The 13,834-nt window shown below is 40.8% G+C and overlaps 1 protein-coding gene across 2 annotated transcripts in view; it reads right to left on the bottom strand.

Moving 5' to 3' along the window:
• Positions 1 to 614: 614 nt before the first annotated feature.
• The window catches only part of VLDLR (very low density lipoprotein receptor), a 32,866-nt gene continuing 19,646 nt past the window's right edge, over positions 615 to 13,834 (bottom strand). The window contains exons 4-19 of one of the 2 annotated variants that reach the window (XM_023213196.2): positions 13,546 to 13,668; positions 11,527 to 11,898; positions 11,308 to 11,430; positions 11,099 to 11,221; positions 10,211 to 10,330; positions 9,983 to 10,108; positions 9,321 to 9,492; positions 8,514 to 8,732; positions 7,483 to 7,601; positions 6,728 to 6,867; positions 6,263 to 6,404; positions 4,561 to 4,707; positions 3,571 to 3,654; positions 3,115 to 3,195; positions 2,127 to 2,296; positions 615 to 1,262 (exon numbers count right to left, since the gene is read on the bottom strand). In XM_023213196.2, coding sequence (XP_023068964.1) covers positions 1,227 to 1,262; positions 2,127 to 2,296; positions 3,115 to 3,195; positions 3,571 to 3,654; positions 4,561 to 4,707; positions 6,263 to 6,404; positions 6,728 to 6,867; positions 7,483 to 7,601; positions 8,514 to 8,732; positions 9,321 to 9,492; positions 9,983 to 10,108; positions 10,211 to 10,330; positions 11,099 to 11,221; positions 11,308 to 11,430; positions 11,527 to 11,898; positions 13,546 to 13,668 — 2,297 coding nt within the window. In that variant the 3' untranslated portion in view covers positions 615 to 1,226. The remainder of the gene's footprint in view (positions 1,263 to 2,126; positions 2,297 to 3,114; positions 3,196 to 3,570; positions 3,655 to 4,560; positions 4,708 to 6,262; positions 6,405 to 6,727; positions 6,868 to 7,482; positions 7,602 to 8,513; positions 8,733 to 9,320; positions 9,493 to 9,982; positions 10,109 to 10,210; positions 10,331 to 11,098; positions 11,222 to 11,307; positions 11,431 to 11,526; positions 11,899 to 13,545; positions 13,669 to 13,834) is intronic. The other variant, XM_023213197.2, reaches the window with a different exon arrangement.

Below are 13,834 nucleotides of genomic sequence, written 5' to 3' on the forward strand. Positions count from 1 at the left end.
GAAGGGCTTATGAAAGCAGGTTTCAGCCCTAGCCCGCAGAGTTTCTGATTCAGTAGGTCTGGGATGGGGCTGAGAACTTGCATTTCTAACACATTCCCAGGTGATGCAGATGCTTCTGTTCCCGGGACCACACTGGGAACCCTGCCTTAGATTGTTCAAGAATGCCATTGCTTGCTATCCTCCCTGGCCATCTTCACAGTAAGACAGTCTAGACTTTTATAAGAAGAAAGCCCTTATCCATGCCTTAGAAGGCACTTGTCCTTGACCTAAATAAATGACAGAACATGGAAAACAGACTTAACTATAAAGAAGCAGAATTCATAGAAATCTTAGCATGTGTTTCTCGATCAGGAAACAAGTTAATGGAAAAGAAACTCCTCTAACCAAGAGGAATTCTAGATACAGACTAAGCTAGCTTCTTTTACACAGTAAGAAATATTTTGGGAGCTAAATGTTAAACAGTACTTCATTTTTTAGCTGTACTTGGGTGTAAGAGAAACTAGCCCAATTACAGGCTTAGTTATACAACATGAAGAATTATAGCTCACACAGTTAGAACACTTGATACTACTCAGGCTAGGATTTCATCCTACAGGAACAGGCACAAACCATGGTTAAGCTGCTTGGTTTAATTTTTTAGCACTTGAAAAAAAATGTACAGTAGTTTGAACACTCAGTCTTTGCAAACCTCCATTGAGGTCAAAGATTTCATTCATACGTACAAAATTAGCTTACAAATTTTTTTTGGCAATTTCATCTTAGTAACCCGTTTTATCCTATTGCCATTGTCCCAACCATTGAAAAAGTTTACAATAATTTACATAGAAATATTTTCAAAGTGCTTAAGAATAGTGATTGTTCTCTGGGATATTTACAGATGGCCTATACAATGTATGTACAGGGTCGTATACACTATAGCACAAGTTTCATTGCTGGAATATGGCTTTCTAGGGAAAGTGCATATTTGGCCAGAGGTGGCAATACTGTCTAGAAATTCAAGGGTTACAGATACTTGGTAACCACATCCAAAGCTGAAGTAGAATGTGGACAAGAATATTTACAAAAGTAATAATATAAAAACGGTCAAGTACACAAGCTTGATCCACACAAAGGTATCTTGATGTTCTTCCAGCCGAGAGGAAGAAAGAGACTTCAGCTGCTGGCTCGGTTACCATTCCGACGGGGGTATTTGTTTAGACCTCAAAGGTCAAGACTTGTCACAGAAGTCAAGCTAGATCATCATCTGTGCTTACAACTGATATCTGTGGAAAAGAAGAAGTATGGAATGAGCTTGGTGATCACTCACTGATAGCAACTCTCATCTTTAAAATGGACCCTGCTTTTTAGTTGGTCACGCGAACACTCAGAGTGCTCAGAAGAAAAGTCAGATACAAAAGAGTACTGAGTTGTATCACTCATGGATTTAATTTGAATTCAACTATACCTGCTTGGTAGTGAGATAAGATAGTGTGACTGATTCTGCCTCTAAGTCTTGGAGAAAAATGTGAAAAGCCATCTGTGTGTCAAGAATTGACCACTGTTCCATGTTTCACCAGAGCTTGAGAGGGGAGCAATCAATACTTGTTTTTTTCAGCCTGTTTCCTAAGTGAAGGCCAAATACTCCACTTGGGTTACATCTGAAGAACAAGTGAATGACTACTGCTAGAAGAAAAGCTAGCTATACTAAGTGTGTAAGTGTGGTGGGATACTTTTTAAAGCAAAGCGTATCATAAGTTTGGCTAAGTGAATCTTACTCAATACACTGACTTTAAGCCAACTCCCCTATATATGATATGTTAATTTACTTTCAAATATCCAGTAGGCAATGGATTTAATAGTTCAGTAAAGAGCTACTTGGTTCATGCTAATATTTACATGTCATTTCTATAACCAAAAATATCTTAATATAGTGGTGACCTTAAGTTGACCCTCTTGCCATTTGGTGAGGGTTAGATGCTGATCAACTGACTGACTTATGTTCTAACAGGCTACACTGTCTAATATCCAGGTAGCAGATGAAGTGTTCGGTAACTCCATCATCCTAATGGCTCTCTTTCCAGCCTAGGTCTCCTTTCTGAAAAGTCTCACTTCAAGCCATGGTGTATAAAGACACAAAGCTGACTTACTGCTGGGTATGTGTGTCCGACAGAAGCACTGTGTCTACCAATGTCTATGGAGAGGTCCTCTTCAGTGGTTTTCAAGTACACAGGATTGTCAAAGTTCATACTTTTCATGTTCTTGTGTTGCCAATTCCGCCACATCAAGTAGCCACCTACTGCTGCCATCACTAAGAGCACTGAAAAAAATCAGGATAGCTAAGTGAGCTTAGTATTGGAACATACAAGAAAGGTAATAATGTTAAGGAATCCATAATAATTGACATTAGTAAAAATGTCATGTTTTATGGAGCTAGGATAACTAGAAGTTGGAATAAACATGGGCCAGGAGCTTGAAACAAGTTCAGCCCAGAGGTAGTTCTACGCACTGGAGCTGGGCTAGCCACATCCATCCAGGCAAGGGCAGGGTCCTCGGTCCCACCTTAGGCTCACCAAATTAAAATTGCAGAAGGTTCTGGAGAGCTATTCAGGTGTTCCTGGTGTGTTAGCTAAGCTTGGAATCTATTAATTTAGGACAAAGGCTTTTATAGCCAAGTCCTTATAATTCGCATGTCTCATAATAGTTTTAGAGGTCCTTTTCCATAGGTTTGAAAATTCTTAACTGCTTTTAATTTACCCTCAACAAGTCCTGTAACTCTTCAAGAAAGCATTTGTGCATCTCCTCTGTATAAAGCATTACACACATTTCAAAGGCAGAACAGAAGAGCAGTTAGAGAGACTTATAAGGGGATAAGCCAGGCTAACAGTGCTGAAGTGGAAAGCATTAACTAACTGTTGAAAATTTTCATGCCAGTTACTGTGCCAAGGGCACAGCTGAAGAGAAAGATATGGGCCTGAATTTAGTGTACTATGTGGGGGAGAAAGTGAATATAATTCAGTGTCATAAGTGCTATGACAGCATAAAGGGCCATGAAAGGGGTAGCTCCAGGTGAACAAAAAAATCTTCATCTGGTATCTAAGAAGTTCTTGAACCCAGACTTGTAGGAAATCTACTTACAGAGAGGAAGAACGGCCCATGCAGCAGAAGTCCCTTTTGGGGGAACACTGACCTCTGATACTGCTGTGGTCACATTGACCCCTACAGAGGAATAAAAGGAATAAGTTTAGAAGGGTCTGTATTAAGATTTAGAGATTTACTCATCAGGTAAGGAGCCAAAAGCTTTGCATCCAACATTGATGTTCAGTATCTACTACAACTGAACACCAGGAACAACTCTGGCCTAGAAGTATTTGAGTCACATGCTGTAGTAGCCATTTCACTGACAATTCTCTACTAGAAATCTTAAAGATCAGTCAGGAAAAGATATGCAAATTTTAAGTCTTTGGTGTTTAAATATAGGTTACCAATTGGGGCAGAAATAGTAGTTAAAGGTTGCATTAATTATTTAAGCTATAGATACAAAGAGTGTGGCTGTTAGTGGAGATTAACAGTTTGCAGTACTGAACTCGATACCTCCAGGAACTAGTCCACTAGTTGGTGAAATTTCTGTTGTGTTCGTATCTTTTGTCTCACTGTAAGTCACAGTAGTTGCAGTACCTGAATCATAAAAACCAAGAACCTGGTTAATGCCAAGGTTCCAGAATGGCTAGCTGTTTTGTCCAGACAAGCCATGCAAAAGCTTATTTTAAAACCAGGTAAAATAGACAAACCACTGCTGAACTAAGTTGTACAGCTGATGTGTCAAAATTGAAATAGCAATCTTCATGCAAAAAGAGATACATGAAACTTTGGGAAGAATAGTCAGTGTTTGGAATTTGACAATTCAAAATGATGGACAACCGTATTTTATCCCTCTAAACAATATCCCATGTTCCTGGAAATTACAAGAAATGTTTTCAAGATGCTCTGGTGTACCAGGCATACCAGACTGTCTTGCAACTAATTTCTTGGTAAACTGAGCTAATCCCTGCCGTGACCTGACCATGAATCACGCTAGTAAAAACCTCACCAGCCTCACCATATGAGCTCCTTGGCCACACAAATGAGTTTAATTTGCCACTTTATCAAAAGCTAAGAACAGAAGACTAAAGGCAAATTCGGCTTACGTGTTATTTTAGGGAAGCGTCACCCACTGAGGCAATGAGGTTTCTGTAACCATGGCCTTCCTTAAGCATAGTTTCTGTCCTCCTCCTTTTGAGGAAAAATGTTAAGGCCTCGTTTAGTTACCTGCAAGTTGGCTAGCTCAGTGCTGCTAAGGGACTAATTGGTACAAATTAGTATAAGGTATGTTGACACTTTAGTCTCCTATAAACTCATTTAATGTTGAAATGGGTTAGAGTCAGGTCTAAAGAAATGACATGATAACCCGGCATACAACCATAGCAGATACCTTCTCAAATCTATTCAGAGAATTAGCTAAAACAGAATTCTTAAAAAGCCAAACTTGTGTCTTATATTGCTTGTTGTATGTTCTACTTGTGGTTAAAACACAAAATGCCTTACTTTGGCAGTCTCGGCCATTTTCCTCTAGATTGTACCCATTGGGACAGGAACAGGTATATTTTGGAGAGTGATCATTAATCTGTGGTGCTGGCAGACATAGGTATTCACATCCTCCATTCTCCATGTCTTCTTCACACCAATTTTTACCTAGTCAGGAAAAAAATACCATTAAAATGGGTATTCCAATGCCTAGTATATATAAAGCCTTGTTCTACATGTTGAAGACCTGAGTCCTTGCCACCAAGAGCTTAGACTTGTCGACTCTGCCAATCCTTCAAGTGAGAGCAATATCAAGGAAGAATAAGTATAAAGGTACAGGCAGCATGCTCTAAGGACATCAGATAAGGGACCTCTTGGAGACAGACTGTAAAAGTTATGTCTTTAAGAGATAGATTCCAAAAGAGGTGGTGGGGAAGGGAGATGAGGGACCAGGACTGGCTCTTACTATTGGCCCAAGGTTTAGTGTGAAGGCTCAGAGAAAGGAGACTAGGCGTGTTCTCCTGGTTTTCTCTTGACTTGCTCCAACAAAGTGGAAGGAAACTCAGTCTTAAGAAGGTTTGAAGGTTTTATTTAGATAGAACCAGCCCAGTGTTTTCAGCAGGACATAATATAACCTGATGTGTTGAAGAATCTACACAATCCTATATCAGGTGTGTCACAGGGAGAAAGTAGGTGCTACAAGTTGAATTGTGTTCCTCCCTAAAATTCATCTATTGAAGTCCTCGTACCTCAGAATGTGATCTGATTTGGAGATATTAAAGACAGGATATTTACAGAGGTAATCAAGTTAAAATGAGGTCATTAAGGTGGGCTCTAATTCAATATGACTGGTATTACAGTTCACGCCTGTAATTCCAGCACTTTGGGAGGCCGAGGCAGGCAGATTACTTGGGGTCAGGAGTTTGAGACCGTCTGGCCAACATAGTGAACACAGTGAAACCCCATCTCTACTAAAAATACAAAATGTAGCTGGGCACGGTGGCTCACTCCTGTAGTCCCAGCAACTCGGGAGGCTGAAGCAAGAGAATTGTTTGAACACAGGTGGTGGAGGTTGCAGTGAGCTGAGATTGTGTCACTGCACTCCAGGCTGGGTGACAGAGCAAAACTCAGTCTCCAAAAAAAGAAAAAAAGAAACCTGGACAAAAGCATATACAGAGGGAAGATGATGTGGAGACACAGGTGGAAGAGCACTGTCAACAGACCAGGAAAAGAGGCCCCGAACAGACCCTTCCCTCACAGCCCTCAAGAGGCACCAACCCTGCTGGCACCTTGATTTCAGACTTCTGGCCTCCAGAATTTTGAGACAATAAACTTCTGTGGTTTAAGGCAGTTTGTGGCACTACATTGCAAAAATCCTAGCAAACTAACAGTAAAGGAAGTCTGTAGCACACAAGCTACTTTGGAGGCTACTGCAATAGACTTGGCAAGAGGGGCTGAAGGCCAAGGGGACATGGAAGAAGCAGAAATAAAAGATCGGACACTGAGGCTTGGGAGGGAAGCTAGGAGCTGAAGCTGAGAAGCCATTTCTCTAAGGCAGCAGAAATAAAAAAAATAACGTGTGAAATGTTTGAGGTAGGGTACGGGAGGGCAAACGTTCCTTTTAAAGAAAGGTGAGTTGCCAAGAGCTACTGACATCCAGCAGGTTCTGTGTCATGCTGCTTCCCTTAAAGTGGTTATTAAGGACTGTGCTTCTCCACGGTACCTGATGGCTGTACAAGTTCATGATAGACAATGATGTCTTGGGCATCATTAAGGTTGTTGACTAGAGTGGCTAGCTCTGATCCAGTGAATTTATTGGCACCATAGACTGCTTCGTTTTCCCCATCTATCCAGTAGACACGATCCTACAACAGAACCCCACAATTAGCATGTACGTCCAAGATTAACACAAGTCCATTTCTAAGGTCATTATCAGTTACTTCTCATTTAATGGACTAAGTTTATTGAATGCTGAGCTGGGACACTAGATATAAAACTGTAAAATAATCAAGTTTAGGTTTGAAGTGCTTCTGGGAATTAGTGTCTAATTTGTACCAGGTTTTAAGTGAAAGCAGTTCCTCAAGCCATGCTCAGCTGCTCTTCCCTCCTCCCGCCATGTCTATCATTTCTCCTCAAAGTGATATAGTAGCTGAAAGGTATACACACTTTGATGTGAGACACATCTTACCTCAAATATTGTTAGCGCAAGAGGGTGAGCTAGGAACTCCAGAGACTTTAGTACTATCCTACGATCTTGGCCATTCAAGTCCACGCTGGATAACATGTGCAACTTAGAATCAAGCCAATAGAGGCGGCTTTTTATAAGGTCTAGGTAGGAAAAGAACTGTCATTACATGACAAGCCACTACTACTCTGGCTTCCATTTAAAACATCTAATGAATTAATATTCTACTTTTATGGTTCTTTCCCCAACAGGGTTTCTTAACAGGGGTCACACAAACCTGGCAAAGCAGCATGCAGAATCTGTATCCACATTCATTTTTGGGGACTAACAGGGTATCTGAGATTCTCAAAGTAAATGACTTAAGAAATATTACTCACATTACAGAAAATATTAAAAGAGGCTGGCATTTTGTTGTTCTCCTCCAAAAGGCCAGAAGAAAACTGTTAAAAGCCTGCAATTCAGGAAATGCTAAGGCACTCATGCCCAGAATATTTAGTGTGAGTGCACCCAAGACCTAACCTTCACTGAGTTCATGTCACATATTAGGCCCAGCTGGACAACAGGTCAGTAGTTATGGAATGTGTAATTTGCTAATCCACCATTTTACTTCTGTTGTTCAGTTACTCCCATTGAAAATTCCTGCTAGAATTTAGGCGGAAGCAGAAGAGTCATCTGCTAGTCGAGAATTCACCATGGAGATAAATGGAAACACTATGAAGATAGTTGAGTGGGTGGTCGAGAAGGAAGAACATACATACCAAGTGTAATTCCGTTAGGCCACTGGATATCCACTGTCACCAGTGGACGTCTATCAAATCCATTCATTCCTGCTTTTTCTATTTTAGCTGGTTCACCCCAGTCTGACCAGTAAACAAAGCTGTGAAGAATTAAATGAGAAATAAGCCTCAGTGGTTTAGAAGGAATAAAGTTGTAGCTTGAAACAAAAAATTTAAAATTTGAGCAGAAAACTCAAGGGGTTCTCTAGTGACAAATAGTAACACTTAAGGGTCTAAATTTTGTTCTAGGTAAATAAAATTGAATATTAAGAATCTGCAAGTTCATTATTAACTGTAATAATCTATGTTTGTCTGACATTTAAATTTCGGCCCAAAGTCACAAAGTTATGTTTCCTTTTTAAAAGGTCACTTCTTTCAGAGGAGTGAAAGACAAATATCTTTTAAATTTCATAGCAGGGGTTGGCTGATTGAGTTCTAATGAGGCTGCATGGGGGCCAGTTGTGATGACTACAGCCTTAGTCAACTTCCTAAGCTGCTCTTCTATGTTACTTAGTGGTAATTTAGGGAACCCCCTTAGTGAAATGTTTCTATAAAGGTCTGTTTATTTCTGCTGGACTTTCAGACAACTTGCACACTTAGATGCAATGTCGTTACCCAAATCCCCACAATTCAGGCTGTCATTTAGGTTTGATCACCCAGAGCTAGCACAGCAAAGTATTCAGTCAAAAACTAAAAAATCACTTGCATAGAAACTGGGTGGGCAAAAGGGTTCAGATACAGCTTTTGGTACACACATCAAATCAGGAATGTTAATTCATTAATACCAACCAGCAATCAGTCACACGAGTCAGACAGGAGGACCTGTCATACAGATAAGGCCATCCTAGGGTCATTCAACTGAGGCAAAACTGATATCTTGAATTAGAATTCTCATTCTTTGTTGTAGAGGGCTGATAAACCTTGAGATTTTAGTACTAATTCAGGTATGAGAAAGCTCCTGACCTACACAGATACCATTCAAAAAGCTATGTGATGGAAAACGGCGTACAAACCCAGACAGTGGGTCCACAGCTATGGAGGCAGGCTCTCGCAAATCAGAGTTAAACAGGAACTTCCTCTTGGTTCCATCTAGGGTAGCTACTGAAATAGTCTTAGAAGCCGCATCAGTCCAGTAGATGGTCTTGTACACCCAATCAACAGCAATGGCTGCAGGATTATAGACATTGTCGATCATTTTAACATGTCTACCAACCTTGTCATCAATTGAGGCACTGAAACAGAATAGGTCACAAGAAATTTAAGAGTTTGACACAATTAGAGCTTGGAGAATGGACTTTTTGCTTACAAAATGGTCAATGACTTCATTCAGAAAGAAATCTAGTAGCACCACAGCTCACCACTCAAATTATTTAACCATGCTGCTTACTGATGCTAAATTAATAATGCTGTGGATTATCTAGTTGCTGGTATGTATTCTATATACAAGAACAACAAATTTATAAGTGAAGCTATTTGTTTCAGTATCCATCATCTGAGTTTCTATAGTTACCATTAAGAAATGGCTGTACTACCATTTCTATTTGTAGCAACAATAAACAGTTCTCAATTAACTGTAGAGAAAAGGGAGAAAATATAAAAAATATGAAAGATGTCATCTTTTACTTCATAGGCAATTATTAGTTTCTAATTAGGAAATGATAACAATTTAATAAAGAATTAGTGTTAGATTTAATGTCCCCAAGTAATTAGATGCTAGATGGGGCTAGGCACAAAATGAAACTCCTCCAAACTATCCCAAAGATCACTTCCCAAGTGACAATGACTTATGTCAAGACACCACAAATGGAACTGAAAGTTACCTGAAGATAGCCTTTTGGCTTAGATCAGCCCAGAATAGTTTCTGAGCAGCAATGTCAGCATCGAGAGCCACAGTGTTTCTTAGCTGTTCAACTAGTTGGATATATTCTTTCCTCTCTAAGCCAATCTTCCTGATGTCTCTTCGATTAGTGAAGATCAGACTTGGCTCTTTGCCTGCAAGATCAAAGTCAGGGTTACTTAGTTTTGCTTTAAGAAGGCAAGGTCTTTCTAAACCATCTCCTCCCAGCAGAGATCTTAGAAAGTAAAGGTATTGTGGAATACGTCAGTAGTATCTGTTCTGGAGCTCCTGCCCCTGGGACCTGCAAGTGCTTCCTATGGTTTAGGAAGGCAGTCCTGGGGTTACAGCCTTCAACAACAGGGTGGGTGATGAATAAGTCACTTATCTGAGTTGCACTCAAGTTTTGGAAACAGACAGCATGCAAACCTGGTAGGTATTCATGGTATCATACGCAAAAGGAATGACCAAGATAGATGTCCAGGGGAGAGATCTGCTATTTAACTGATACTGCTGTATTATAAGGTTAGCAACATTGTTCTCAAGTACGATTTCATGTTTAGTTTGACTACTGTGGTCACTGGCTGTACCTTTTAGAGGGACTTACTTGTAAAGGTACAATAGCTACACCAGTCCAAGTTCATTTACCTACTGCCTTGCACACGCCAGTGGCAAGATCCATCTGATAGCCACGACTACATTCACACTTGTAACCGCCTTTTAAGTTGATACAAATTTGACTGCAGATTCCTGGATTTTGGCATTCATCAATATCTAGGAGGGAAATCAGAATTAGTCTTGCTGCTCCTATACCTTACTAGGTAATACTACACTTTCCCATCACCCGCAGGGTCCAGGTTTTCTTCTTAGACTCACCTCCACAGGTTTTCCTATCTATCAGTTCAAACCCAGCTGCACAGTCACACTCGTAGCCTATAACTAGGTCTTTGCAGATATGGGAACATCCGCCATTATTTACCAAGCATTCGTTTATATCTGGAATAAAAATGTAGCAGTCACTTGACAACTTATTTTCAATACCTGTCTTTCACATTTAAAACCCAAGCTATTTGATAACTTATCTAGTTGGCCTGGTCAAACCCATGATTTGTCTAAGACCTAATCATTTATTTTATAGGTATATATTTCAGGGTGGATTATCTATCTCCTTGGCAAGTTACCAGTTGGTCAAGCAGCATTTAGTCAAGTTTCTCTATTGATGATCAGTTATCTTTAAGGAGGTTAAACTATAAACTAGTTTGGGCTAGGCACGGTGGCTCATGCCTATAATCCCAGCACTTTGGAAGGCCGAGGCAGGTGGATCACGAGGTCAGCAGTTTGAGACCAGCCTAGCCAACATGGGGAAACCTTGTCTTTACTAAAAATACAAAAAAAAAAAAAAAAAAAAAAAAAGGGCATGGTGGCGGGTGCCTATAGTTCCAGCTACTCGGGAGGCTGAGGCAGGATAATTGCTTGAACCTGGGAGGCAGAAGTTGCAATGAGCCAAGATTGCATCAATGCACTCCAGCCTGGGCAACAAGAGTGGAACTCCGTCTCAAAAAACACAAAAAACAAATAACAAAAACAAACCCTATAGTTTGTCCTACCTGGGTTTTTAAGTCATAAAGTATCACTCTGAAGTCTACAATTGAACTTCAGTATATTCAAAAGTTTAATCAGCCATTCACGCGGGGTCTACAGTGTTAGCTATGCTGGATTGTATCAAACTTCCAGGGTTTGTACTTGAGCAACAAGTACACTTACGACATTCTTTCAGGGGCTCATCACTCCAGTCCCTGCAGTCCTGCTCCTGGTTACATACTTTGCTGATATCTATGCATTCTCCACTTCTGCATTTGAATTTTCCAGGGCCCAAGCACTGATTGACTACAAAGAGAAACAAAGAAAAGAGATTTCATGAGCGGGTCTGGTCAGAGCAATCCATTGCTTGACCAACAAGAAGAAACCCTTACCATTTTTGCAGTTGACTTCATCGGAACCATCGACACAGTCTCGGATACCATTACACTGCCTGCTGCCATGGATGCAGCTGCCATCCTCACACTCAAATTGGTCAGGTCGGCAGGTTCGAGAGGCTACAAAGGGAGGAAACCCCATGGAATGAAGCCAGCAAATTGTCCCAGTTGATACACAGAAGAGAACTGAACATGCCATGCTAGAAAGCTACTTACGACAGTTGACCTCATCACTGCCGTCCTTGCAGTCAGGGTCCCCGTCACATCGCCACTTCTTATGGATGCACTCGCCAGAGCCGCACTGGATTTCGCTGGCTGGACACTTGGTGTGTATAACTGGCTGGCGGCCACACTGCTCCAGGGACTCATCAGATTGGTCGGAGCAGTCTGCATCATCGTCACATACCCAGCTGATGGGGATGCAGGAGGAGGTGCTGCACTGGAACTCATGGACACCACAGGTTGGCGGGGCACAGTCCAGCTCATCACTGCCATCACTGCAGTCATCCTGGCCATTGCATACAAAGTTCCTGGAGATGCAGCGGCCACTGGAGCAGGTGAACTCACTGGGGCTACATGTTATATTGCCTATTAAGAGAGAGGGTGCCCCACTGAAAGTGCATCAAGATAGGTCCTTTCAAGATTCTTGTCCCAAAATCTAATACATTGATCTTTATTCATTAATCCTAACTTACTAGCCCAAATTAAAGGCTACAACAGAGTTAAATCAAGAACACAGTCTCATTGTACAAAAAATGAAGGCACACTATAAATAAGAAGAACAGAAATAAAGGACCAAGAAAATAGTTGAAGACTGGAAATTAATTTGAGATGAGAACCACAATTGTCTCTAAAAGTGGCTGTGATAAATAACAAGCTGAAACAAGGGATTTCAATTTGGAAGGAAGAGATTGAGTTGTCCTTGAATCAACATACAGCTTGTCAGATCTCATCACTAGCTGAGAATATCATGCAACGTAATACTCACAAACAAGCATTAAGACACTGTTACCAAAAAGAAGTGAACCACATACTACCATACATGGTTCCTCTTTTCGGTCCTTTAAATAAGGATCAGGAATAACAAGTCTTAAACACTTTCCATTTTGAAAAAGTCACTGCCAGGGCTGTAATCACCATTTAACAATCAGGTATGCTGACAATGATAAGCTAGTCCTACTAGCCAATTGGTACTTTGACTTAAATTCCTGCCAAACATTTCAAGGTCACAATTTGGTGGCAATTAGAATAGAGACCACGACTCTCTTGGGAAGCAAAGTCTAGATTTATAAGGGAAACACTTGGCAGCACAAGGGCTTACCAATACAGAAAACTCAATTCTAGGATTGAACACTAAAACTCATTGGACTAGGTGCAATAGTATTGACCTCAGGAGGTGACTTCTATACACAAGACTGGTGTTTCAACTGTAAGCACCCTGAGCTCCCTTGACTACTACCATATCAGGAGACCCATGCTTGTCAGACCTGCGTAAGGTTTTAGAGGCCCTATAAAAAGGGCGGTAGCTTGAAAGAACATTCAAAGCACTGTTTGTTCAACCTAGTGATTTTCCCAGGACTTCACCTTCAACATGCATTTTATTAAAGATTTTCCAAGACCAGAAATATGAAAGAATAGGAAACAGAATTAGCTTTCAGAGACAGGAACTGCAACAGGAGACAAAGGTATCACCAGTTGGGTAGACTTTTCTTTGGGTATCTGAGGCAAGATGTTAATTCATGCTTCTGTGTCTTTTTTTTCCCCCCGAAAAGTTATGCCAGAATCTAGTTTAGGGGCAAAGAAATGTTTGTATAATACTCAAATAATTTATTCCAATAACCCAATCAAGTTTAGACCTATGAATGTGTTTGCCAACCCTACTCACCTCATTTTATTGTGCCAAAGTGCAAAAGGCACATGAATTACTGTCACAACAGAGACAAAAGCCCACACAATTGCTGCTTCCCTGAGCTACTGCTACATACAAGTGCCTTGAATGACTTACCTTCTTATTTCTATTTGCCTAAAAGAAACACCAAGCAATGGCCAATTGCCATGTGAATGTCTTTTAGGGTTTTAGGGCAGTTATGAAGGATGAGTAATTGAGCAGATAGTGAAGTCACTGAAAAGTGAGTCAATGTCAGTGCGTCTTCATGCTTAGGTTAGTTTCCCCTGCCCACCCTTCCTTTAGGAAAAGGGTCTTTAGGTTACGTCACTCAACACTGATCTTCTTACCACAGTTTTCTTCATCTTCTCCACTGTCACAATCATTTTCACCATCACATCTCCAGGACACTGGGATACACTGAGTAGAATGGGCGCCACAGCTGATTTCATTTATGCGGCATGTTCTCATATCTGTTGATGATATACAGTCTCAAAAGAGCCTCAAAACTGATCAATGCAAAGCTGATGCTCCTGTGCTGCCTGGAAGCACTAATACCTGTGACTCAGTAGCCTGGCACACTGGTGAAATTCTAACTGGCTGAAGCCTCGGGAGCTCTTTCATCAGCTCCACTCCTTA

This window comes from Piliocolobus tephrosceles, chromosome 14, assembly GCF_002776525.5.
Source record: "Piliocolobus tephrosceles isolate RC106 chromosome 14, ASM277652v3, whole genome shotgun sequence".
Lineage (NCBI taxonomy): Eukaryota > Metazoa > Chordata > Mammalia > Primates > Cercopithecidae > Piliocolobus > Piliocolobus tephrosceles.